Genomic DNA, 26067 nt, shown 5'->3' with positions numbered 1-26067 from the left:
ATTTGAGTGTATTCTCTGTTACCTTGACTGTTCTATTTGTTATAAATTATTATAAATTACTATGATTGTACATTGCACATTTAGATGGAGACATAACCTAAAGATTTTTACTCCTGATGTATGTACAGGATGTAAGAAATAAAGACAATTCAATTCAATTCGAATTGTTTGGTGACATCTGGATTAGAAATGCCAGTGAACTGATGGGACCTGGATTAGTGTTCTCTGCTGATGAAGCCAGCATCCCAGCAGATGATCCCATGGATGCTTGCTTCATCAAGGGAAGAGGGAATTCACAGCTCACTGCCCTCAACATCATTTCACCAGGAAGACAGAGAGATTGAACCCACCCTCCCCCCCCCACCATGGTAGTCCACGAGGGTATGCCAGCTAGTTGACTGATACCAAGCAAGATAGACATTACATCATTTTAAAAAATTTATCTCACTGATTCTCTTCCTCTGTGGTTGCCATCCATGGTGGGGTGGGAGGAATGTAGCAAATCAGATTGATTACAAGAATGTGGCAGGTGTGTCTGCAGTCTTTTGGTGGGGCTGTGAATCAATTGGGTCTCTGAGTGTTGGGCTCTCTTTTTGTGCAGGCTTTCAAGTGTGCATGTTTCCAAGTTGGTTTGCTGTTTCCTCACTGTAAGTTGCCTAGCGTGTACCATTGCTAACATGACTCAGTAAAAACATTTAATCATACTGCTCTGCTGTACTACTTCCTCTGTGTATATGTAGCATCTAGGGTCAACAGGTACAGCTTTAGAATAGGCCGTTCAATTAGAACAGAGATGAGAGGAAGTTCTTTAACCAGAGGCTGGTGAATCTGTGGAATTCATTGCCACAGATGGCTGTGGATGCCAAGTCATTGGGTATACTTAAAGTGGAGGTTGACAGGTTCTCGATTAGTAAAGGCATGAAAGGTTAGGGGAAGAATGTAGTTGAGAGGGGTAATAAATCAGCTGTGAATAAATGGCAGAGCAGCCTTGGTGGGCTGAGTGGCTTAATTCTGCTCCTGTGTCTTATGGTCTTAATTTGAGTAATATTGAACTGAAATCGTTTGCTCTCTGATGACCCTTAAGATGTTTGAATGCCTGTTTGAAAACTGATGATGTTGCACAGAATTGCTTTGCTGTTGATTCCTGATTTCTCAGAATTTGTTTTCTGAAGTCTTCAATGTTCATTTGCATTAATATGGTCATAGTCTCCTGCTCTGTGCAACTGCAGTAACATTATTGTATAATTGAAGCGTAGATTAATTAAATTGATAAAGATATTTTTCACTGTAATATTGATATTCAATGCAACAGTATGTAATATTTCAAATGAGCGCACACCTTATCATTCTCGTATAAAAATGTCTCTTTCCCCACTGGCTACTGCTTTTAAGGAGCTGGGATTGTCCTGGAAATTCTTGGGGGATTGCTAGCAGCTATTGTGCTGACGTTTATGCAGATTTTAAATTTTCTAGCTAATTTTACTTCAACATTATCGAAACTTTATGGATTTTCTTTCACCTATGGTGTATCTTTCCCAGCTCTCTCATCCCACATTTTTGCCCTAAAAGGAAACAAAGGTTGTGCAAGCAAGTTAGAACCATTACTCCCTCTCATGGGTAATGATTTTTTTGGCAGACAGCAAACTCGTATCAGATTTGCACCATTAATTATATATATATTGTACTATCAGCTTGTCATGGATATCATGAGAGCCAGCATTACTCATTGCTAAGATGAATGGAAAAACTCAGTTGCTGTCATTTTAGTGACATTTGTGAAGAGATTTTCTACAGCCTGTGAACACTTGGCAGGTGTTGTTTTCTATTGGTTGATGTTTTCACATCTCTACCATGTTGGATTGACTTTATTTGTTATTTTCCTTGCAGTTTAACAATTAATTATCTGCTTGCAACACACACAAAATGCTGGAGGAACTCAGCAGGCCAGGCAGCATCTAGGAACAGAGTACAGTCAACATTTTGGACGTTTAGACCCAAAACGTTGACTGTACTCTTTTCCTAGATACTGCCTGGCCTGCTGAGTCCCACCAGCATTTTGTGTGTGTTACTCAGATTTCCAGCATCTGCAGATTTTCTCTTCTTTGTAATTGTCTTCTCGTGTTTTTATATGCATGGAACTATTTCCTAGTGGCCACAGTATGCATACGTAGTTGTTCAGTGTGGCCCCTAGTGGTTACTTTGGTATAATTCTGGCATTTAAAATGTATTCTGCTTTAGTTTTCTTCATTATAGAAGTACATAATTTCATACTGTCTCCCATTTTTCTCCACCTGTCACTTTTTTGCTACTACTTGAACTCCTGCCTATGTCTTTTTGCATGCTCTATTCTCCTCATAGAGAATAAGACATAAGAGCAGAATTAAGCCATTTGGCCCATCGAGTCTGATCCATCATTCAATCATAGCTGATTTATTATTCCTCTCAATCCCATTCTCCTGCCTTTTCCATGTAACCTTAGACACCCTTACTAATCAAGAACCTATCAACCTCTACTTTAAATGTACCAAATTTTTTGGACTCCACAGCTGTGTGGCAATGAATTACACATATTCACCACCCTCTGGCTAGAGAAATTCCACTTCATCTCTCTTCTAAAGAAATGTCCTTCTATTCTGAGATTGTGCCTTCTGGTCCTAGACTTTTCCATTATTAGAAGCATTCTCTCTATGTCCACTCTGAACAGACCTTTTGATATTCAGTATATAAAAGGTTTGAATTAAATTTCTTCTCTTTTATATCCTCGTACTCTCAAAATAAATGCTAACAATGCTTTTGCCTTCCTTACTATCAATTCGACCTGCAAGTTAACTGTTTAAGAACATAAGAACATAAGAAATAGGAGCAGGAGTAGGCTATCTGGCCCGTCGAGCCTGCTCTGCCATTCAATAAGACCATGGCTGATCTGACCATGGACTCATCTCCACCTACCTGCCTTTCCCCCATAACCCTTAATTCCTCTACCATGCAGAAACTATCCAACCTTATCTTAAATATATTTACTGAGGTAGCCTACGCTGATTCATTGGGCAGAGAATTCCACAGATTCACCACTCTCTGGGAAAAGCAGTCCCTCCTCATCTCCATCCTGAATTTACTCCCCTGAATCCTGAGGCTATGTCCCCTAGTCCTAGTCTCACTTATCAATGGAAACAAGTTTCCTGCCTCTATCTCATCTATCCCTTTCATAATTTTATATATTTTTATTAGATCTCCTCTCATCCTTCCGAATTCCACTGTCCCAAGCGACTCAATCTCTCATTATAGTCTAATCCCCTCATCTCAGGAATCAACCTGGTAAACCTCCTCTGCACCTCCTCCAAAGCCAGTATATCTTTCCTCAAGTAATGAGACCAAAACTGCATGCAGTACTTCAGGTGTGACCTCACCAGTACCCTATATAGTTGCAGCATAACCACCCTGCTCTTAAATTCAATCCCTTTAGCATTGGCCAACATTCTATAGTATTTGCCTTCTTGATGGCCTGCTGCACCTGTAAGCCAACCTTTTGCAATTCATGCAGAAGCACTCCCAAGTCTTTCTGCACATCGGCATGCTGCAATCTTTTACTATTTAAATAATAATCTGATCTTCCTCTCTTCCTTCCAAAGTGAATGACCTCACATTTATCAACCTTGTACTCCATCTGCCAGACTCTTGCCCACTCACTTAACCTATCTATATCCCAATGCAGACTCATTGTATCCTCTGCACAATCGCTTTTCCACTCAATTTAGTGTCATCAGCAAACTTAGGTACACCACACTCGGTCCTCTCTTCCAGATCGCTAATGTATAGTGTGAACAGTTGCAGGCCCAGCACTAACCCTTGTGACACACCGCTCACTGCTGATTGGCAACCAGAGAAACACCCATGTATCCCAACTCTCTGCTTTCTATTGGTTAACCAATCCTCTCCCCATGCTAATACATCATCCTCAACTCTTTGAATCCTTACCCTGTGGATAAGTCTTTTATGTGGCACCTTATTGAATGTCTTCTGGAAATCCAAGTAAATAACGTCCATCTGTTCCCCTCTATCCACTGTGCTTGTTATATCCTCAGGAAAAAAAACTCCAGTAAGTTTGTCAAACAGGACCTGTCTTTGCTGAATCCATGCTGCGTCTGCCTGATGGATCCATTTCTTTCCAGGTGCCTCACTATTTCTTCTTTAATAATGCTTCAAGCATTTTCCCAACTACAGATGTTAAACTAACTGGCCTATAGCTACCTGCCTTATGCCTACATCTTTTTTTGAACAGTGATGTGACATTCGCCTTTTTCCAATCTGCTGGGACCTGCCCAGAGTCCAAAGAATTTTGATAAATTATCACCAAGCCCTCAAATATAACTTCTACCATTTCTTTCAGTACCCTGGGATGCACTCCATCAGGGCCAGGGGACTTGTCTATCTTTAGTCCCACAAGTTTGCTCAGCACTATCTCTTTAGTGATAGCTATTGTATCGAGGTCCTCACCTCCCATCGTATTCCTATCATCTCTATTCAGCACGTTAATAGTGTCCTTCACTGTGCAGACCGACACAAGATAGTCATTCAAAGCCTCAGCCATTTCCTCATTACCCAATATCAATTCCCCCTTCTCGTCCTCCAAGGGACCAACGTTCACTTTGGCTACCATTTTCTGCTTTAAAAACTTTTACTGTCTGTTTTTATATTTTGTGCTGGTTTACTTTCATAATCTATCTTCCCTTTTTTATTGCTCGCTTAGTAGTTCTTGGTTGTTTTTTAAAGTTTTTCCCCAATCTTGCAGTTTCCCACTACCCTTGGTGACTTTGTACACACGAGATTTTAGTTTGATGCCTTCCTTTATTTCCTTAGTTATCCATGGCTGGCTCTCCCCACTCTTACTGTCCTTGCTTTTAACTGGACTATACTTTTGTGGAGTACCATGGAAAAATTTTTTTGAAAATCTTCCACTGTACCTCAACCATCCCACCATATGGCCTGTGTTCCCAGTCTACCTTACGCAACTCCTCCCTTATCCCATTGTAGTCTCCCTTCTTAGGCATAATGCACTGGTTTTAGATTGAGTTATTGCAATCTCTATTTGTATGAGAAACTGTGATCACTCTTTCCAAGAGTGCTAATTTTACTTGTCTCATTGCACAAGACCAGATCCAAGATAGCATGTTCCCTCTCCCGCTCCCACTTTCAAATCTCTTACTATCTCTTCTTTCAGTTGGTCCTGACGAAGGGTCTTGGCCCGAAATGTCGACTGTACTTCTTCCTATAGATGCTGCCTGGCCTGCTGCATTCCACCAGCATTTTGTGTGTGTTGATTGAATTTCCAGCATGTTAGCATGTTCCCTTGTAGGTTCAGGGAATCTTGCACTAGTAAAGTCCCTTTACACCTCTGATTTCTGTATTTGCTCCCTATCTAGAAAAAACAGTCTATGCTTCTACCAAAGTGCATGACATGTACTTCCCTATAATGCAGGGGTTGCCAACCTTTTTTGCACCGTGGACCAGTTTAATATTGACAATATTCTTGCGGACCAGCGGACGGTGGGGGGGGGGGGGCGTGTTAATCACGACTGGAATATAGGTGATAACTCAACTATAAGTCACTTATAAGTGGCTAATACACTCAATTGCGTTTCTAAAAGGGTTTATCTAACGAATTTAATATTAAACACACAGTGCATATTTTCCTCGCATGAATATAGTGATAAGTCAATTATAAGTCACTTATAAGTCAATAGCATCATAACATTTTTTGTAACGTTTGGATATTAAACACACAGCACATATTTTCCTCGTATGAACATATAAAATCATTGCGACACACCAATATCGCTGAATCAGTGGGAGCCCTGGGCTTGTTTCCCTGCAACAAGATGGTCCCATCGAGGGGTGATGGGAGACAGCGATACTCGAAGGGGTTTCCTTGTGTCCAGTCTATTCTGCAATTTAGTTTTCGTTGCATTCATTGCAGGAAACCCCGCTTCACAGAGATATGATGTTGGAAATGGGAGCAACGTTTTAAGTGCTTTCGTGGCTATCTCAGGATATTCAGCCTTGACTTTGATCCAGAATGCCGGCAGAGATGTTATGTCAAACATACTTTTCAGCCCATCGTCGTTTGCAAGCTCGAGGAGTTGATCATCTTCCCACGCTGACATGGATGATTCACCGAGGACATTCACAAATGGGTCAGGGACCCATTCCTTTGCACGCCTTGGGTCATTTGCGGTTGGGAAGTAACGCTTGAATTCTGTCAACAGCGAAGATAGGTGATTGCGCACCAGTTGTGAGAAGGCCGGTGCAGCCTCAGTCTCTCCCAAAATCCCAGCTAATGTTGGGAACATGTCAAATATGCCCCTGTCCACTCACCATCCCCACAGTTCCAGTTTGGCTTTGAAAGCAGGCACTTTATCAACCAGCTTGAAGAGAGTTGTCATTCTCCCCTGAAGTGACAATTTGAGTTCATTGAGCAGATAAGCACAGATAAGCGAGTTTTGCTATCCACTCCTCGTCACTGAAGTGTGCTGCTAGTGGTGACTTTTTTCCTGAAAGAAATCTCTGTAGCTGCTCTCTTAACTCAAAAATCCTGGCCAGGGCTCTCCCCCTTGATAGCTACCTGACTTTTTTTTTAAGATTATGAAGACACGCAGTCCTCTTTTATTGTCATTTAGTAATGCATGCATTAAGAAATGATACAATATATCCTCTGGTGTGATATCACAAAACACAGGACAGACCAAGACTGAAAAAGCTAACAACAGTGCAACGATACCATAACTTGATGAAGAACAGTCCATGGCACAGTAAAAAATTCAAAGTCTCTCAAATGTCCCACATTTCAGCTTGTCAAGCACGTTCTCCTTTGCAATAGTGATTGTACTCGCTTCTGCTCCCTGGCACTCTTGAATTTCAGGTATTCTGCTGGTGAAAACTGACAAAAAATACTTACTTATTTTGTCTGTTACTTCTTTGTTCACCAATACTACCTCTCCAGCATTAATTTTCAGTGATCAGATGTCCCCTCTCAGAAACATTTCGGGTATCTTCTTTTATATTATTGGCTAGTTTTCCTTTATATTTCTTCTTTTCTCTCTTTATGGCCTTTGTCATTGCTTCATATTGGTTTTTTAGAAGTTTCCTAATCCTCTAATTTCCCACTAGTTTTTCCTTAAAGCTTTGTGACATTAGCTCACTGAGATACTTAACAATTATTTGATGGAACAGAATGTTATAAATTGTGCATGTTGAGGGTATATGGTTTGATAATATGGATTATTATCCATTGTTATGGATGTACTTGGTTGACTTGAATAGTTTTAGATAATTATCATAATTGAATTATTCTACTGCCCTTGCAGTGTGTATATACAAAACTATGCAGCAAGTTAAACAACTTTTCAAAAATTACTCAGGATTTCTCAGCTTTCTTCAGGATTTTTAATGAGATCTTTTACTTACGAAAATATATTGCTGGTGCATGTCTTTCCCCTGCATGCTTTGAATCAAATCAAAAACTAACAAGGTAAACTAGCAGGAAATGATTTCAAAAACAGCCTACATACAAGAAGTAATGTTCAAACAAAATGATCTACACCTCTAGTGGCCAGAGCGGTTGTTTAGTGATGCAGCGAGGAATAGGCTCTTCCTGCCCTTCAGGCTGTACCACTCAGCAACCCCCAATTCAATCCTAACCTAATCATGGAACAATTTGCAATGACTCATTAACCTACTATCTGGTACATCTTTGGACTGCGGGAGGAAACCAGAGCACCCAGAGAAACCCATGCATTCCACGGGGAGGACATTCAAAACCCTTTACAGAGGACGCTGGTGTTGAACTCTACCCTGAGCTGTAATAGTGTCACACTAACTGCTATGCTACTGTGGTGCCTGTGAGTTTATATAAAATCAAAGAAAAAGAAAATGAAGCCTTAAATCAAAAGAGTTAAGAGCTCTCTAACTGATGCAACCAGCAAACTGATCACAACCTTGTCGTAGGGTTTGGAGGCTTGCATGCCTCAATGATCCAGAAAGCTCTGATGGCTTGTATTTTAGCTCTTGGTAGGATCGCCCATGCCAAACAGTCAAAGGGTAAAGGCCAGATTAAGAGTGGTCCACCAGTTCTCCAGGTTAGGGTTAACAACCCTGAATGGTCAAAAAAACAACTGTTACAGAAGCAGCAATGAAGAATCCTTCTGTATCTGTGTATGACAGTATGGACAGACAGAGGACCTTCATGGCTGCCCTAAATGCCAGTGGCGTAACTGGCAGTATGCAAATAACGGTTTTTGTTGTCAAGATGAACAACTCCAGCATTACACTACCAAATGGTGAAATTTTACTGCTTCAAAATTGGTTAGTTGTTCAGTTTGATTTAAGTTGAATGCATTCTTGAATCAATGTGATGTACACCAGTGCAATGCATATTCGTATACCATATTTTAATATTGCATTATGATATCTGAAATTGCACATAGCCTGAAAGATAGTGTCAGAATACCTTTAAAGTTTCCTGTTGATTAAATTTCTGTAGTTAGTCTTCCAAGATCTCTAATAAAGATTAAGTTTAATTATATCTGGTGTATATCTTGTGTTTAATATTAACAATTGTGTGAAATAAATTTGTTCTAATATGAGTTGACAATTCTACTGTTTATCATTGAAAAAGCTGTTTAACTTGATTACTATTTGATATTCCAGGGAATTATTTTGCAAGTCATTTCTTCATGGGTGGTGAGAAGTTTGATACGCCGCATCCTGAAGGTTACCTTTTCGGTGAGAACATGGATTTGAACTTTCTGGGAAATCGCCCTGTGCAGGTATCATATAATCAACAGTAGCTATTAAAATAACCTTGCATAGTATTTTAATCAGTGATTCAGCGTCTTTGAAAGGAATTATTGAATGATTTCCCTACTAGGTAGAAAGTAAGAAAAATCAAAACCTAGTTTCATAACTAAGATGATAGACACAGTTGTAACAGCCATTCAGCTAAGGTTGAATTCACAATAACAAAACATTTTGTGGTGATCATGGACAAAGTATGCTAAGGATAAGCTGTGGTGGGAGAAGGGTGAAGAAGACCAAAGGCATAATTGAAGAAACACACACAAAAAATGCTGGTGACCGCAGCAGGCTAGGCAGCATCTATAGGAAGAGGTACCGTCGACGTTTTGGGCCCAAACCCTTTGTTAGGACTCAACTCCTGACGAAGGGTCTTGGCCCAAAACATCGACTGTACCTCTTCCCATAGGTGCTGCCTGGCCTGCTGCGTTTACCAGCATTTTTTGTGTGTGTTGCTTGAATTTCCAGCAACAAATTTCCTCATGTTTGCATAATTGAAGAGATGTTTTGAGGCAACCCTTGAAGGGATAAGCAGCAAGACAGTAATCAGATGCTTTTTGAAAATGTAAGTATACATTGCCGTGAAAAAGTATTCAGTCTCCACAACTGTTTTCACATTTTACTGGCTCATTTTCTAAACTTAAAACACATTGAAGGTAATCTACAAAACATTGTTTATCATCTTAAATCAAAAGAAAAATTGCAAAACCTATCAACAATTTACAAAAAATTAAAAAAAACTAAATTGTGAGGCTGAAAAAGTGTTTATCCCCTTTTTTAATTACTGTACTAACTTTCCTCAGGTGCAATACTGTATATTACCTTATCAACTCACCCAGTTTGTTGATGTAGAAAATTGGAGGATCACCTGTTTTTAATAAGTTCTTACAAATAAATGTCCCCTCTCCCTGGAAGGCCCAGCAGTATTGTAGATATTCAACAGACCAAACCAAAATGAAGACAGAAGAGCCTTCAAGACAAGTCAGGGAAATGATATAGAGAAGCAGAAATCTGGGGAAGGGTACAAGAATATCTCAAAGGCACTGAACATATCTTGGAGCTCAGTGTAATCCATTGTGAAAAGGTGGAAAAAATGTGAAACCGTAGCCATGCTGCCTAGGTCAGGCTGTCCCTCTAAACTTAGTCGCTGGAAAAGAATGGCACTTGAAATAGAGGCTGCTGTGAAGTTGTTGGCTGCAACTGGAGATGAAGTTCATGACTCCACAATCTAAGGCCTTGCACAAAAAGGGTATTTATGGAAAAATGGCAAAGAGGAATCACTGGCTTAAGAGAAAGCATCTCCTTGCCCATAAAGACTTTGTAAAGTGTCACTTGGAAGATACTGTAAAGACGAGCAAGAAGGTTTTGTAGTGAAATGAGACTAAAATGGAACTTTCTGGCCTCCACGCTAAATGGTATGTGTGGCATAAACCTAATACTGCACATCAATCAGGTAACATCATCCCTACTCTGAAGTATGGTGGAGGTAGCATCATGATATGGGGATGCTTTTCAACAGTGGGGACAGGAAATCTGGTCAGGTTTGATGGGAAGATGAATTCTGCTAAATACAGAGAGATCCTGGATAAAACCTGCTTGTCTCTGCCAGAAAGCTTAAACTGGGGAAGAATTTTGTCTTTCAGTAGGTCAGTGACCCAAGGCACACTGCCAGAGAAACCATGGAGTGGCTCAAATGAAGAAAATTGATGTCCGTCCAGTAGAACCCTGATCTAAACCCGATCAAACATCTCTGGCAAGACCTCAAGATTACTGACCACTGCAGCTCCCCAACTAAATTGGCACAGCTTGAGCAATCTGTCATGAAGGAATGGTCAAATCTTGCTCCATCACCTAGTGCAAAGCTAATGGAGACTTATCCAAAGAATACTGGCTGTAATGGCTGTGAGAGGTGGTTCAACTCATGTGGCCAATTGTTATGGTTTGAGAGCTGACCCAGTGACATCATGCTGACACGGATTTCTATCTGGAACTTTGTAATTACAGTTACTTAATAGTCTCATAGGATTGTATAGACCAGAAGACCCCATTCAGCCAGCTGTGTTTAGAGTAAAATTAAACATTTCTAGCTCTGAAATTGGATATAATAAAGCAAAGGACAATATTATGTATTACGCTAGAGCTAGTAACAAATGCTTTGCATTCTAACATTGAGGCTTCAATTTCCACTTTGCTCTAGCAACAGTGGAAAGGTTACCGAATCTATTCAAACACTAAATGTGAATGACTCTGCTGTACTCAGTGGTACCAAATGTATGCACGATTCTACTTTCTCCAATAATGAATTGAATACGAATTCTATTTATTTCCTCTGCCTGGAAGATTACAGTGATATGCCTTGTTTGAGTCTTTCCCTATGTTTCTATCTGGTTGAATTTTCTTAGCGAAGTTGTGAGAAATTTGTTAACAGCTTCATTTTGGACAAATTCTTCGGTGTTTAAAAACTGATATTTTTAATTTCAGTAACTTCCTTTACAAAGTTCTGCTACTCAGCCGTTCATTGTGTCATGTTTGTTAGTTACCTAATTCATTTTGTTCAATTGCCCTGCTTTTTTTTACCATAGAAAATCAAAAAAAAACTTGTTTTGAAAGTTGCAGTGAATTTTGTTCTTAGTATCTTAAACAGTGCATTACAGATCTTCAGAACTTTAACATTTTAAAAACATATGCAGGTTACTTTGCCAATCTCCATAAATCTGTTTCTTCTGATTATTGACACTTGTCACTGGAAACTGTTTCCCCCTCTGTGCTCTGTTATTAAATTCAACCATTTTATGGTCCTCTGTTTAAAAATAAAATAGCCCCTTTAACCTTTCCACACAACTAAGACTTCTCATCCTCATTCAAGTAAAGCTCCTTCATGTCCCCTTAAAGTCTTTCCTTTTAGTAAGTGTTGCTGAGAAATGGGCACTGCATTCCTAAAGAAATCTTATCAAGAACTAGCTGCTATACTGGTGTTGTTCATTTATTATGCTAGCAATCAAGAGGTTTACATTTATTTCCATGTAGTTGAGAGTTATAACACTCCTGGTAAATAAAATCTAACAAATCTTAATATAGTGAATAATATAATTATAAGTAAAATCATGTAATTAAGATTGCCAATTACAAACATTGAAAATAAATCTACAAAAACTGCATTTAATATAGCTCTGTAAATAGAATGTGCAATTTACACGATGTATAAATTTATTTGATTTCAATGTTGAAATGCTTTAGAAAACACTTTCTTTCGAGTCTAGTGTATAAAATGTATAGATTATGTTTGCCTCCATCTCCAGAGCAACCGACTGATGGCTGATCATTGCGAGAGTATCAAATTTTGTGATTAGAGTCAACAGTTTTTAGTGAATGTCCTTGAACCTTGTTAGTGTTGGTAGCAAATCAAAATTGAGTAGGGAACTAGAGTTATCAAGTTAAACAGCACGAAAACAGGCCCCTCAACCTAACTCTTGCATGCAAACCAGGGTATCTGTCGGCTTTGCCTGCGTTTGGCTCAAATCCCTCCTTTCCTAGTCATGAACCTATTAAAATGTCTTTAAGGCACTAATATACTACCTCTATCACTTCCTCTGACAGTTTGTTCCATATATCTACCATCTTCTGTGAAGGGAAACCTGTCCCTCAGATCCCTTTAAAATTGAATTTTACCTTCTCATCTTAAACCTATACCCTCTAGTTTTAGACTCCCCTACTCGCGGGTAAAAAAAAACTGTAATGATCCGTCTTATCTAAAACTTGTCAAGATTTCATAAACCTTTAAGGCCACCCTTCAGACTCCTTTGGTCCAAGAAGAACAGTCATAACTGAAACTGCTTGAATTGAAATGGTGGGAATGAAGACATTTGCCCCAACAGTATTATCAATAATTATTTTAGTTTGGGTTACATGTGGTATAATTTTTAAGCTGATCATCTCATGCTGTTGCATAATATTGGTGGATCCAAATTTCTGAGTAGCATGTTTGGAGCTCCACTTAGTTCAAGGTCATGTGATAGCAGGTAGTGACAGAAGGTTAAAAAATTTAACAGGAAATTGTGCACCATCATCAATGTCTGTCATTTTGTAATAGATTTGCATTGTATGGTTTGTACAAGAAGCTTTGATAGATGTTTATTATTCATGGCTGACACTTTGTAAAGTTTTTGTAAAGTTTTAGTGCTAAAATTGATCTTTCACACACCCAACTGTTCGTAATTAAAGTAGTATTAAATGACATTTGGAAAAACAGCTTGCATCAGATCATGAAGTGATGTCACAATTTGGCCCAAGTTTTCATTTGAAATCTGTTCTGGCTTTGTGTTTAATATCCCTCTTTCCTTAACTGAGTAAATTTGAAGCAAACTCTCTCGTGGAACAATTGTGTGTCACGTGTATTTGAATATTAGTTTTCAAGCTGTAACATTTTCTTAAATGTATGATGTTTTAGTACAGGCTTTTAAGTCATCTGCTTTTAATAAGTGGAATTACTAGTAGCATTTAACAAAAATCTATAGACAGCACTCAAGAAGTACCGCATTAATTTATTATTGTACTTGAGGTCTTGCAACATTTGATCTATAGCTTTAATGGCTGCTTGGTGATCCATTATATATTCATCCCACACATCAAATTTAGAACATTTTGGATTTGTTTCCATTGCAGTTCCCTGACCCACATTGCATATTGGAGTCTCCAAATTTATCAAGTTTAAAGAGAATTTAAAAGTCTAATGTGCAGCCTTGCCCCTTTGTTAAGTGTTGAAGCAATGCCTGATGTTGCCAAGGCCAGGGCAATCATGTTTTGTGTTTGAACTTAAGTCAAAACTTTTAAAGAAATTTTCCGTGTTCCTCCAGAGGAATCTATCCCTGGGATCATTGCGAACAGCCTCTGCAATCTTAATCTAAACCATTTCTGCGGTTCTTTCTCTCAGATGTATTCATTTAATTGGTTTAAATAGTAGCTGGTCTCTCATAGAAATTCAATGCATATATTGTCACTTTCTCTTTCTGGTTCAAGTTGACCAGATATTTATTATCTCAAAAATAGTTCCATGAATATTAACGTGGGTTTTGCTAAACCTAATTTACATGTAAGATTTCAGATTTCTAGGTTATTTTTTAACTGAACTACAATTGCAAGAAAATATTTGTGAACCCTTTGCAACCTGGTTTTCTGCATTCATTACTCATAAAATGTTGTCTGGTCTTCATCTAAGTCACAATAATAGGCAAACACAAACAGAATCTGCCTAAACTAATAACATACAAACTATTGTACTTTTTTGTCAGTGTATACTGAGTATACCATTTAAACAATCACAGTCTAGGTTCAATAAAGTATGTGAACTCTGGGGTAATGCCTTCTGCAAAAGCTGTTCAGAGTCAGGTTTTCCAATCAATGAGATGAGATTGGAGGTGTTGGTTATAGAGGTGCCCTCCCTTATATTAAAAAAAAGACACACAAGGTGAGGCTACTGACAGAGCCTGCTCTTCTCAAGAAAGGTCTATTTATGTGCACCATGCCTTGATCAAAGCAACCTTCAGAGGACCTTAGAAGAATTGTAAAGGTGCATGAAGTGGGAAAAGGCTACAAAAGCATTTCTAAAGACCTGAGTGTTCATCAGTCCACAATAGGAGAAATTGTTTACAAATGGAGGAAATTCAGTACTGTTGCTACTCTCCCTGGGCGTGGACATCCTGCAAAGATCACTCCAAGAGCACAACATGCAATACTGAAGCACGTAAAAAGAAACCCAAGGGTGTCAGCAAAAAAACCTGCGGAAATCTCTAGAACTTGCTAAATTCTCTGTTCATGTGTCCACTGTAAGAAAAACACTGAACAAGAATGGTGTTCATGGAAGAACATCACGGAAGAAACCACTGCTCTCGGGGAAAAAAAGGACATTGCTGAACATCTTAAGTTTGCAAAAGACCACCTGGATGTTTCACAAAGCTTCTGGGGCAATGTTCTGTGGACAGATGAGACAAAAGTTGAATTTTTTGGCAGAAAAGCACACCGCAATGTTTGGAGGGAAAAGGACACTGCACGCCAACACCAAAACCTCATCCCAGTTGTAAAGCATGGTGGAAGGAGCATCATGGCTTGGGGCTGCTTTGCTACCTCAGGGCCTGGACAAGCTTGCATTTGTTGAGCATCACCTGAAGCTTTATAGAAGTTGCATGTTGCAACAAGACAATTATTTGAAACAGAAGAGTAAACCAATAACAAAATGATTTAAAAAGAAGAAAATTCATGTTTTGGAATGGCCAAGTCAGAGTCCAGACTTTTTCTTGTCACTGTATGTGCAGGACACACAGGCATCCTATTTTATATCTTTAGATTATCAAGTTTATTTGATCTACCTTGTGTTAGCGCCCCATATCTGTTTATAAAACCTCCGATTCATTATGCTTTGTAAACAACTATATCAGTTTTATTATTACCTTTACAGTACATCCTAAATAATTTCACTTCTAAGCATGAGATTTAATTTAAGTTTATGTCCTCCTTTAGTCACTTGCAATCATTACCTGCTGTTCGCTTGCTTCAGTTCTTAAGTTGGATCTTAAAATGTAACAAATCATGCAATGGCTCTATTACTGAGACTTATGTACAGCACCAGAGATTACTCTGCTGTCTGATAAGCAACCTTTCACAATCACTGCCTACTTTTAGTTGACAACTTCCTGACTGTTGAATCCTATTGGCTTTAGTTCTGGGAATAATCTCTCTATTATAGAACTTAGTCATATGCCTGTTGAATGCCCTTTAAACATCAACCACACCATGCCATTAGCTTCTTCTGTTATATTATTTGTTCTCAACGCTTTTTTTCGCTATTAACTGTTCGTAAATGCAGATCACTATCCAATTAGCCTTCTAATTGTTTATTTTTTCATGTCAGACCAAAATTGAAGACCCTTAAATAATTGCCTTGAGACATGCTACATTTGTGCATTGAAATCACTCTTTTTATTTCAATTTTAGTTTCCATATGTGACACCAGCTGCTCATGAGCCTGTGAAGACCTTGCGTAGTTTGGTTAATATTCGAAAAGACTCTCTTCGGTTGGTCAGGTAGGTACCTATACAAAAGATTAGAAAAAAATGTTGTAGTTTCTTATAGTTCCTATTTGTCAGTTTGTAACATATTTATTAATAATTCTGAATTGTAAAGCAACAGATTATTATGTAAATTTTATTTATTATGTGTTGGCGCGTGGCCAAGCGGTTAAGGCATCGGTCTAGTGATTTGCAGGTTGTTAGTTCGAGCCTCAGCTGAGGCAGCGTTTTGTGTCCTTGAGCAAGGCACTTAACCACACATTGCTCTTCAACGACATTGGTGCCAAGCTTTATCGGCCTTAATGCCCTTCCCTTGGATAGCATCCGTGGCATGGAGAGGGGAGACTTGCAGCATGGGCAACTGTCGGTCTTCCATACAACCTTGCCCAGGCCTGCGCCCTGGAAACCTTCCAAGGCGCAAATCCATGGTCTCACGAGACTAACGGATGCTTATAAAATTTTATTTCAAAAATTGCAATTTGTACTTTCCTCATTTGAATTATGCATCATTCCCCCAATCCACTCTTTATTAATCTTGTGCCTTTCCTTTACGTAAAGCAGTTAAGCATCCATACTCAACAACACAGACTTCTGCTGGTACACAAGACCAGTATAATTCACTTTTACAGATTTCAATTTTCTGAACCAATGCAGTTTGTTGTTTTTGATACTGACCTGAGGAAGCAGGAAGAAATGTTACCTGCATGAGCTCATTACACTGATGCTGTTGCTTGTTCTATAGGTAGTCTAAATATATTTTTATTTCATGGTTGAATGACAAAAGACAGAAAAGAATGAATATTGTTGCAATTACTAACAAATGTGATTATGAGGACCAGGATTTGGCCCTTCATCCTTGAGCCTGTTTGCCTTTCAGCATTTTATGTGTGTAAGTGTTTCCAAATCATATTGAAAAGCTTTTGATTGCTATCCTGTAACTGGATTCTCCCAGTAGTGGAAATTGTTACTCTTTGATGTTATCAGATCCCCTTTATGTCTTGACAACTTCAGTCATGGAAGCTGTAATGAACTTTCTAAAATACTGGCTAGCTGGAGTCCTTTTCTGAGGTCCACAATTCAGGAAAGATTTAAATGCTTTAGAATGGGTGTAGAAGAGATTTTAGTTAAATTATTCCAGGACTGTGCAGCCTTAAGACTGAAGAGGCAAGTGTTGTTCTCCTTAGAACCAAGATGTTTGCATGGTATTTGTGCATTTTAAACTCAAGAAAAGTATGGTCAGAATAGATGGGGAGATAGTCCCATTGGCACCAGAGTCAAGAACCAAGCAACACTGGGGATTAGCAAAAGAACAAAAAGTGACCTGGGAGATAACAATTGATAATGCAGTAAGTGGTTAGAATATGATATTTGTCAGAGTTAATAACTTAATTTTAACTAATCAAAATCAGGTTGAGCATCACTGGCATATGTCATGAAATGCATTGTTTTGCGCCAGCAGTACATTGCAATGCATAATTAAAAAAAACTAAATTACAATATGATTATTTATATCAAGAAGAGCACCAAAAAAAGTGAAAAAAATAGTGAGGTAGTGTATGTGGGTTCATTGACTATTCAGAAATCTCATACTGGAGGGGAAGGAGCTGTTCCTAGAATGTTGAGTGTGTGTCTTTAGGCTCCTTTACTGCCTCCTTGATGGTAGCCATGAGAAGAGGGCTGTTGTTCAGGATGCCGCCTTTTTGAAGCATTGTCCTTTGAAGGTGTCCTTCGCTGAGGAGGCTAGTGCCCATGATGGAGCTGGCTGAGTTTGCAACTTTCTGCAGCTTTTTCCAGTCCTGCACAGTAGTCCCTCCATAACAGATGGTACTGCAACCAATTAGAATGCTCTCTTCAGTACATCTGTAGAAATTTGCGAGTCTTTGGTGATATACCAAGTTTTCTCAAACTCCTAATGAAATATAGCCTCTGTTATGCCTTCTTTGTATTTGCATCAATATGTTGGGCCCAGGATAGGTCTTCAGAGATATTGCCAGCCAGAGTCTTGAAATTGCTTTCCCTTTCCACTGCTGATCCCTCGTGAGAACTGGTATGTGTTCCCTTGACTTCTTTTTCCTGAAGTCCACAATCATTTCCATGGTTTTATTGGTGTTGAGTGCTAGGTTGCTGTTGCAACACCACTCAACCAGCTAATCTCTCTCACTCCTGTATGCATTCTCATTGCCATCTGAAATACTGTCAACAATAGTTGTGTCATTGGCAAATTTATAGATGGCATTTGAGCTATGCCTAGCCACTCAATCATGGGTTTAGAGAGAGTAGAGGAGAGGATGAAGCGCACATCCTTGTCAGCGAGAAGCAGACGTTACTTCTGATTTTTTTTTACTGACTGTTGTCTCCTGGTGAGGAAGTTAAGGATCCAGTTGCAGAGGGAGGTACAGAGACCCAGGTTTTTGGAGCTTGTAGATTAGTATTGAGGGTATGATGCTGTTGAATGCTGAGTTGTAATCAATAAACAACAGCCTGACGTAGGTTTTGCTGTTGTTCGGGTGATCCCAGGCCGAGTGGAGAGCCAGCGAGATTTCATCTGCTGTAGACTTATTGTGACGATAGGCAAATTGCAGTGGGTCCAGGTCCTTGTTTAGGCAGATGTTGATTCTGGCCATGACCACCTGTCAAAGCGCTTCTTCACAATAGATGTGGGTGCCATTGGACAATAGTCATTGAAGCAGCTCATGCTGTACTACTTGGGCACTGGTAGGATTGTCACCCTTTTGAAACAGCTGGAAACCTTTGACTGTAGCAGTGAGAGATTGAAGATGTTCTTGAACACTCGCGCCAATTGGTTGGCGCAGGTTTGCAGTGCCTACCAGGTACACCGTCAGAGCATGACGCCTTGACAGAGTTCACCCTCTTGAAAAATGTTCTGTTGTTCCCTCTTTGCAAGCACGCTGGAGAGCATTTAGGAGTGAAGCATCACGGTCGTTCATGATGTTAGGTTTCACCTTATTGGATGTAATGGCCTGCAAACTCTGCCAAAGCTGCCGTGCATCTGATTCCGTCTCTAACTTCAGTTGGAATTGTTTTCTCACTCTTAAAATAACCTTCCGTAGGTTGTACCTGGACTTGTTGGTCTGGATCACCGGTCTTGAATGCTACAGTTCTAGCCCTCAGCAGACTATGAACCTCTTGGTTTATACATGGCTTTTGGTTTGGGTATATCCAGAATATATTCGAAGGCACACACTCATCCATACAGGTCTTGATGAAGTCGGTGACAACTGTGCTGTATTTATTAAGATTCTGATAACGAATCTCTAAATATTGTCCAGTCCACTGACTCAAAGCAGTCCTGGAAGAGCTGCTCCTCCTCCTTTGACTATACTTTCTTGGTTCTCACCAGTGGTGCTACGGTCTGTAGTCTCTACCTATAAGCCTGGAGTAGAAGTACAGCTGGATGATTGGGAGTTCTAAAGTGCATGCATGTGGTAAACGTTCTTGATGGTGGTGTAACAGTGGTCAAGTGTGTTGGCTCCTCTGGTTCCACAGGTGATCTGTTGGTGGTAGTTCAGAAACCTTTTTGAGCTGGTCTGATTCCTTTGGAACTCCCAAGTCCTTTTGCACCTCTGATTTTCGAATTTTCTCCCTGTTTAGAAAATAGTCAATGCCTTTATTCCTTCTACCAAAATGCACAACAATATACTTCCCAACACTATATTCCCTCTGCCACTGCTTTGCCCAATCTTTTAATCTGTCATAAGTCCTTCTGCAGCTTCCCTGCTTCCTCAACACTTGCTGCCCCTCCACCTACCTTGGTATCATCCGTAAACTTGGCCACAAAGGCATCAATTTCATCATTCAAATCATTTGACAGATAACATGAAAGCAAGTGGCCCTAACCCATCCCAGTGGAGCACCACTAATTACTGACAGCTAACCAGAAAAGGCCCTCTGTATTCCCATTTAGAGCTCAAAGTTTGAATTACAGGAAGAAGTAAAGTGAATCTCAGTTAGGAGTTTGTTCCCTGGAATCCACTGACAAATCCACTGAGCTGATTAAATTTTTGAAGTAATAGTAGGAAACTAATAGAGCTGATAGCAAATATTTCTGCTGGTTGAGGTGTATCCACTGAAGGGATATACCCAATTAAGCTAGAGCCAGCAATGATAGAGGGCTGATGTTAGTCTGACATTTACAAATAGCTCAATTAATTTTCAATTTAAGTTTGAATCTTATTTCAAAATTACATTTATCATGAAATAAATCCCAGCAATCTGACAAATTGGAGATGCGGTAGTTAGTGCCAATGACTCATAGCTTCAGGCTCCTGAGTGTGATTCCAACCTTGGGCACTGTCTGTATGTACTTTGAAGGTCCTCTCCATGATTGTGTGGAGCTCTGTCTGGGTGTGCCACTTTCCTCACACATCCAAGGGCAAACTGGTATCCCTTAGTTGGATGAAAATGGCAAGACGTATTAAAAACTGTTAATTACAATAAGAAATTGGAGTATCTCTGTATGCATTCTGTATCTTGGTAGCATCTTCCTTTGCAATTCCAACAGCATGCACTTCCTTGGTAAAATGGGCATAAAGATATAAAAACATCAAAGGGTGGATATATATAATTTAGTCACTGATCAGCTTTAATTATATTGAATGGTGAGATGTACCCAGGGGTTGTTATAGCTGGGGGTAGTAATGAGGACATACTCCCACTACCTATTAAAAGCTCCCAATAGCGTGCGCTTTAAATAGCCTCTGACAACCAAGTCCAACTCTTGGCCTTCACATGTGGCTTAGCTACTGAGCCTGATGGAACTGTTTCTACTGACAGGAGAAGGGGAAAAAGCGGCTTACTGGTGCCTTAAAACCAGTCACTTGGGCACATGGGGCTCGTCAGCCATGGTTGGCATTTCATCTAGGAGACGGAAAACTCTGATCTCAAACTTCCGCTGCCTTGCTGCTATACCCACTTGTGGGGAAGGCTTCGGGAGTAAACTCTGATGAGAAAAATCCAGAGCTGGAGTCCCGAAAGCAGTCCTACATTGAGTTCAAAGCTTTGGCAAAGAAACACGGGCCTAGGAAAACCTTACTACATCCCCTGGGTGAGTGAGTGAAGGCCTCTGTTGGTCAGAGTTGAACATGGATATCACGTCCTAGCTGTCTAGCTACCCAAGCCTGGGCAGTACAATATGGAGAGCAATCTGTTGCCTATGTAGCAAGCTCCCCCTCTTCACGCATTTGATGAATCCAAAGGTACGGCAGATACCAGTACAGTTCCTGCGATGCTGCTGGTACCAAACTGTATCAGTCTCTGCCATTCCTTTGGATTCATCAGATGCATAGAGAGGGGGAGTTTGCTACATAGGCAACAGCTTGCCCTCCATATTTTAGATAGATAGATGTATATACTTTATTGATCCCGAGGGAAATTGGGTTTCTTTACAGCCGCACCAACCAAGAATAGAGCTTAAATATAGCAATACAAAAACCACAAACAATCAAACAACAATACACAAACTATGCCAAATGGAAAATAAGTCCAGGACCAGCCTATTGGCTCAGGGTGTCTGACCTTCTACGGGAGGAGCTGCAAGTTCGATGGCCACAGGCAGGAACGACCTCCCGTGCCACCCAGTGTTGTATCTGGGTGGAATATGGCCAAAGTCCAACAGTAAAAAGTTCAATATCTGGTCTACAAACATGTTCCTCGATCGTAATATGACCCGGATTGCACCATCTGTTGTTAACCAGAACAGTAAGCACCCAACTCTTTTACGCTTACCGCTCTCAGTGCACTTCCGGTCAGCCCGAACGGTCTGGAAGCCGTCCATGGAAAAGTTTTGATCGGGTATGTCCTCATGCGGCCCCGTTCCAGTGAAACACATAACACTGCACTCCTGAAATGTTTCCTGATGCCTGGCTAGCTCCGTGAACTCGTCCATTTTATTACCCACCGAACTCCTCTTTTCCTAAGTCTCTGTTGTCTCGACCAGGTCCTCTTTCCTCGACTTTGTGATCCCCCTCTGCATCCTGTGTGTGATTTCCTCCAGATTTCAGCAGGGGTGTCCGCCGCTCTGCTCGCTAAACTGGCCGGCATAAGCTCAATTAGCTGGTCCCTGGAATACACATTGCAACCATGCTTCTGCCCCGCTAATGAAACGTGTACAACCATGCCCAGGCTTGTATATCTAGACAGCTAGGACATGATATCCATGGTCAAGTCTGACCAACGGAGGCCCTCACTCACTCACCCAGGGGATGTAGTAATGTTTTCCTAGGCCAAAGCTACTTTGACAGCAAAAGTCAATGACAAATACTTGAATATACAAAATATATTTCAAAATTGCTCTGTCCGCCAGAGAAAGCAGGATCTCCCAGTGGCCACACATTTTAATTCCACGTCCCATTCCCATTCTGATATGGCTATCCACGGCCTCCTCTGCTTCAAGATGAAGCCACACTCAGGTTGGAGGAACAACACCTTATATTCCGTCTGGGTAGCCTCCAACCTAATGGCATGAACATAGACTTCTCTAACTTCCGTTAATGCCCCACCTCCCCTTCGTACCCCGTCCCTTACGTACTCACTCACTCACTCACTCACTTACTCTCTCTCTTTTTTTTCTCCCTCTGTCCCTCTCACTATAACTCCTTGCCCATCCTCAGGGCTCCCCTCCCCTTTCTTTCTCCCTAGGCCTCCCGTCCCATGATCTTCTCCCTTCTCCAGCCTCGTATCCCTTTTACCAATCAACTTTCCAGCTCTTAGCTCCATCCCTCTCCTTCCTGTCTTCTCCTATCATTTTGGATCTCTCCCCCCCCCACTTTCAAATCTCTTACTATCTCTTCTTTCAGTTAGTCCTGACGAAGGGTCTCGGCCTGAAACATCGACTGTACCTCTTCCTATAGATGCTGCCTGGCATGCTGCGTTCACCGGCATTTTTTATGTGTGTTGCTTTGAAATTGGGTGCATCTCCAAGTTTAAAGAGCAAATATTGCAAGTGCATGGGTATATTTCCTTCCAGGCTGAATACCATTCTGACTTGGCAAAATAGTCACCTAGTTCCTTAATTTTCCATTGGTCAAACTTCTAAACTTTATTCAAATTTGCTGCTTTAGTACTTTCACCACAAAGTTGCAACATGGATAGTGATTGTTGTTGCACAAGCTATATAGACATTGATATATGTTATGGGCTATCAACACCCAGATCCTGTGTTTGAATAAAAATATTTATTTATTTACTCACAGGTACAAGGATGAAGCTGATGGTCCCCCTGAAGAAAATTCTAAGCCGAAAGTGCTATATAGCGTGGAATTTACCTTTGATGCTGATGCACGTGTTGCCATTACGATCTACTGCCAGGCAACAGAGGAGTTCCAGAGTGGTATGGCAATGTAAGTTAATATGACCTGTGTTTGATTATCATTTGATCATTTAATCTCACTGTATTGCAAATTTTGACATTCCACATGATTTGAATGTGGCAGTATATAGTACATCGTAGTCCTTTTATTAGATTAGATTATGAGAACACTCAGTCCTCTTTTATTGTCATTTAGAAATGCATACATGCATTAAGAGATGATACAATGTTTCTCCGGAGTGATATCACAGAAAACGGGACAGACCAAAGACTAACACTGACAGAACCACATAATTATAATATACAGTTACAGCAGTGCAAAGCAATACCATAATTTGATGAAGAACAGACCATGGGCACAGTAAAAAAAAAGTCTCAAAGTCCTGAGTTGATCGACTCCCGAGTCCCCGATAGCAGGCGGCAAAAGGGAGAAACTCCCTGCCATAAATCTCCAGGCACCGTCAACTTGCCTGTACCTCGGATGCAACCGACCAGAGCCGACACTGAGTCCATCTGTCCGAAAACTTCGAGTTTCCGACCAGCTTCTCCGATACAGCCTGCCAAGCGCCATCCTCTGCTGAGCGCGTTCGATCTCGCTCCAGCTGCTGAAACACGCAAAGCCGAGGATTTCGGGGCCTTTAGCTCCGGAGATTCCGATTACCACACAGTAGCAGTGGCAGCGAAGCGGGCATTTCAGAAGTTTTCCAGATGTTCCTCCATACTCTGATGTCTGTCTCCATCAAATCAGAATTGTGCACGGTCCCCTACTTGACAGATAACAAACATCATCACTGAAGTGGCTGCACGCGCTGCTGTCGCGCCGCCACCTTCTCCCCCCTCCTGTAAAGGAATTGAATTTTATATTCAATTCTTTACAGTACATTAAATAAGACTCCTAATGGTGTGTGTATATATATCAGTCTTCCCTCATTCCTGTGGTTCCCACAACCCTTATTTTTGCCTCTCCCGCCCTCACTACCTGTCCATCTCTTCCCTCTGGTTCTCCACATTGTTCCCTTTATTTGCTGTTCTCTCCAATCAGATTCTTCCTCCTTCAAAACTTCGCCTCTTCCACCTATCACTTCCTAACTTCTCATGTTTCTTTTCATGCTCGCTTCCCTCCCCCCCCCCCCCCAATCCACTTACCTTTACCTGCCAGCTTGTGTTGTGCCAGCTCTCTCCCTAACATTTTCTGGCTTCTGCCCTCTTTCTTTCCAGTCCTGATGCAGTGTCCTGGCCCAAAACAACATTGACTGTTCATTTCCCTCTATAAATGCTGCCTGAGCAGCTGAGTTCCTCTAGCATGTGTTGTGTGTTGCAGTAAAAATAATGACACTTCTTTTAGTACTTCAATTTCAATGCATTACTCCTCAGAGCACTGATAATAACGGCTACAGTAGTTGAATCGCATTCATGTTTGACTGATCTGCATCCTGACTGTCTCCAAGATGAAAATTGCTTTCCGTGTCTTTGTTTTCCCATTAAATCTACTCAGATTTTATATTGAAAACATGCAAGGGAGTAGAATTCTAATGATTCGTGACCCTCAAAAGAAATTCTTCCTCATTTCTTTACAAAATGGACAGCACCCTACTCTCATAAGCTAATCAATAAGCTTCAAGACCTTGGCCTCAATACCTCCTTGTGCAATTGGATCCTCTATATGCGAACAGAAAGTGGCGTTATTCGCAGATGAGGTTTTGGTCTATCTGAGTGAACCAGAAAAATCATTTATAGGATTGTTTACACTGTTGGATGACTCTGGGAAAATATCAGGTTATAAAATAAATGTAAAGAAAACGCAGGTTATGTCCCTAAATTATACACCATCCAAAAAATTGCAGGATACATACGATCTTAAGTGGGAAGCTAAATCATTAAAATATTTAGGAATAACCCTGCCGAAGGATCTTTCAACACTGTCACAGGTAAATTATGGGCCATTAATCTCAGAGATAAAAGCAGATATGCATAGATGGAATCTTATCCCCTTTTTAAGTTTAAATTCAAGGATAAATACTATAAAAATGAATATTCTTCCTCGGTTATTATATCTTTTCCGTACTTTACCAGTGGAGGTGGATGATAATCAATTCAGGGAATGGGACAAGTGGATTTCCTGCTTCATTTGGCAAGGAAGGAAACCTAGAATTCGATATAACTCCTTACAGTTAGGGAAGGAAAGAGGAGGTATGGTTCTTCCTTGCCTGAGAAATTATTTTTATGCCTCACAGATAACCCCTCTGTTATATTGGTGTAATAGGGAATATAAGGCTAGATGGAAGGAAATAGAATTTGGATTAGTTGACAGTTTTCCTCTTCAGGCCTCAATAGCTGACAAAGGATTGATGGCCCAGTTGGAAAAATTTAATAATGCTTGGATAAATCTTAGACTAAAAGTATGGCAGAAGGTGGTTAATTCATGTGGAATTAATAACATGCTAAAACTCTTTAGATGGTGTGCATATGATACCGAATTCCTTCCCAACAGAGGAGATAAAAGATTTGAGCTATGGATAAAGAAAGGTCTCACAACCTACCTCTCATTTATAGATAAAAGAGTATTACAAAGTTTCCAAATCCTGCAGGACAAACATGGCCTAGAACATAATGACTTTTTTAGGTACCTTCAAATACGAAACTATGTTAACCAGAGTTGGAGATATACAGACCTATCAACAGTAGAATTAGAATTTTTCAAGATTCTGAATTCGGCTTGCAGTTCAATACCTAGTAAATCAGTTCCTTGCCTATGTAATGCACTCTCCCATGCTAAAAATGTAAATACACTGTATATTAAAGAGAAGTGGGAGAAAGAAGCGGGGTTGGTAC

At 40.3% G+C, this 26067-nt stretch overlaps 1 protein-coding gene across 10 annotated transcripts in view; it reads left to right on the top strand.

Annotated features, from left to right (window-relative positions):
• Positions 1-26067, top strand: part of LOC134351908 (E3 ubiquitin-protein ligase MGRN1-like) — a 188786-nt gene that overhangs the window by 32242 nt on the left and 130477 nt on the right. For all 10 annotated transcript variants that reach the window (XM_063058808.1, XM_063058806.1, XM_063058813.1 and 7 more), the window contains exons 2-4: positions 8704-8822; positions 15835-15923; positions 23120-23266. In XM_063058808.1, coding sequence (XP_062914878.1) covers positions 8704-8822; positions 15835-15923; positions 23120-23266 — 355 coding nt within the window. The remainder of the gene's footprint in view (positions 1-8703; positions 8823-15834; positions 15924-23119; positions 23267-26067) is intronic.

Source organism: Mobula hypostoma, chromosome 9 (assembly GCF_963921235.1).
Source record: "Mobula hypostoma chromosome 9, sMobHyp1.1, whole genome shotgun sequence".
Taxonomy (NCBI): Eukaryota; Metazoa; Chordata; class Chondrichthyes; order Myliobatiformes; family Myliobatidae; genus Mobula; species Mobula hypostoma.
Note: the sequence above shows the minus strand (reverse complement) of the source record. Positions and strands in the feature narration are given on the sequence as shown.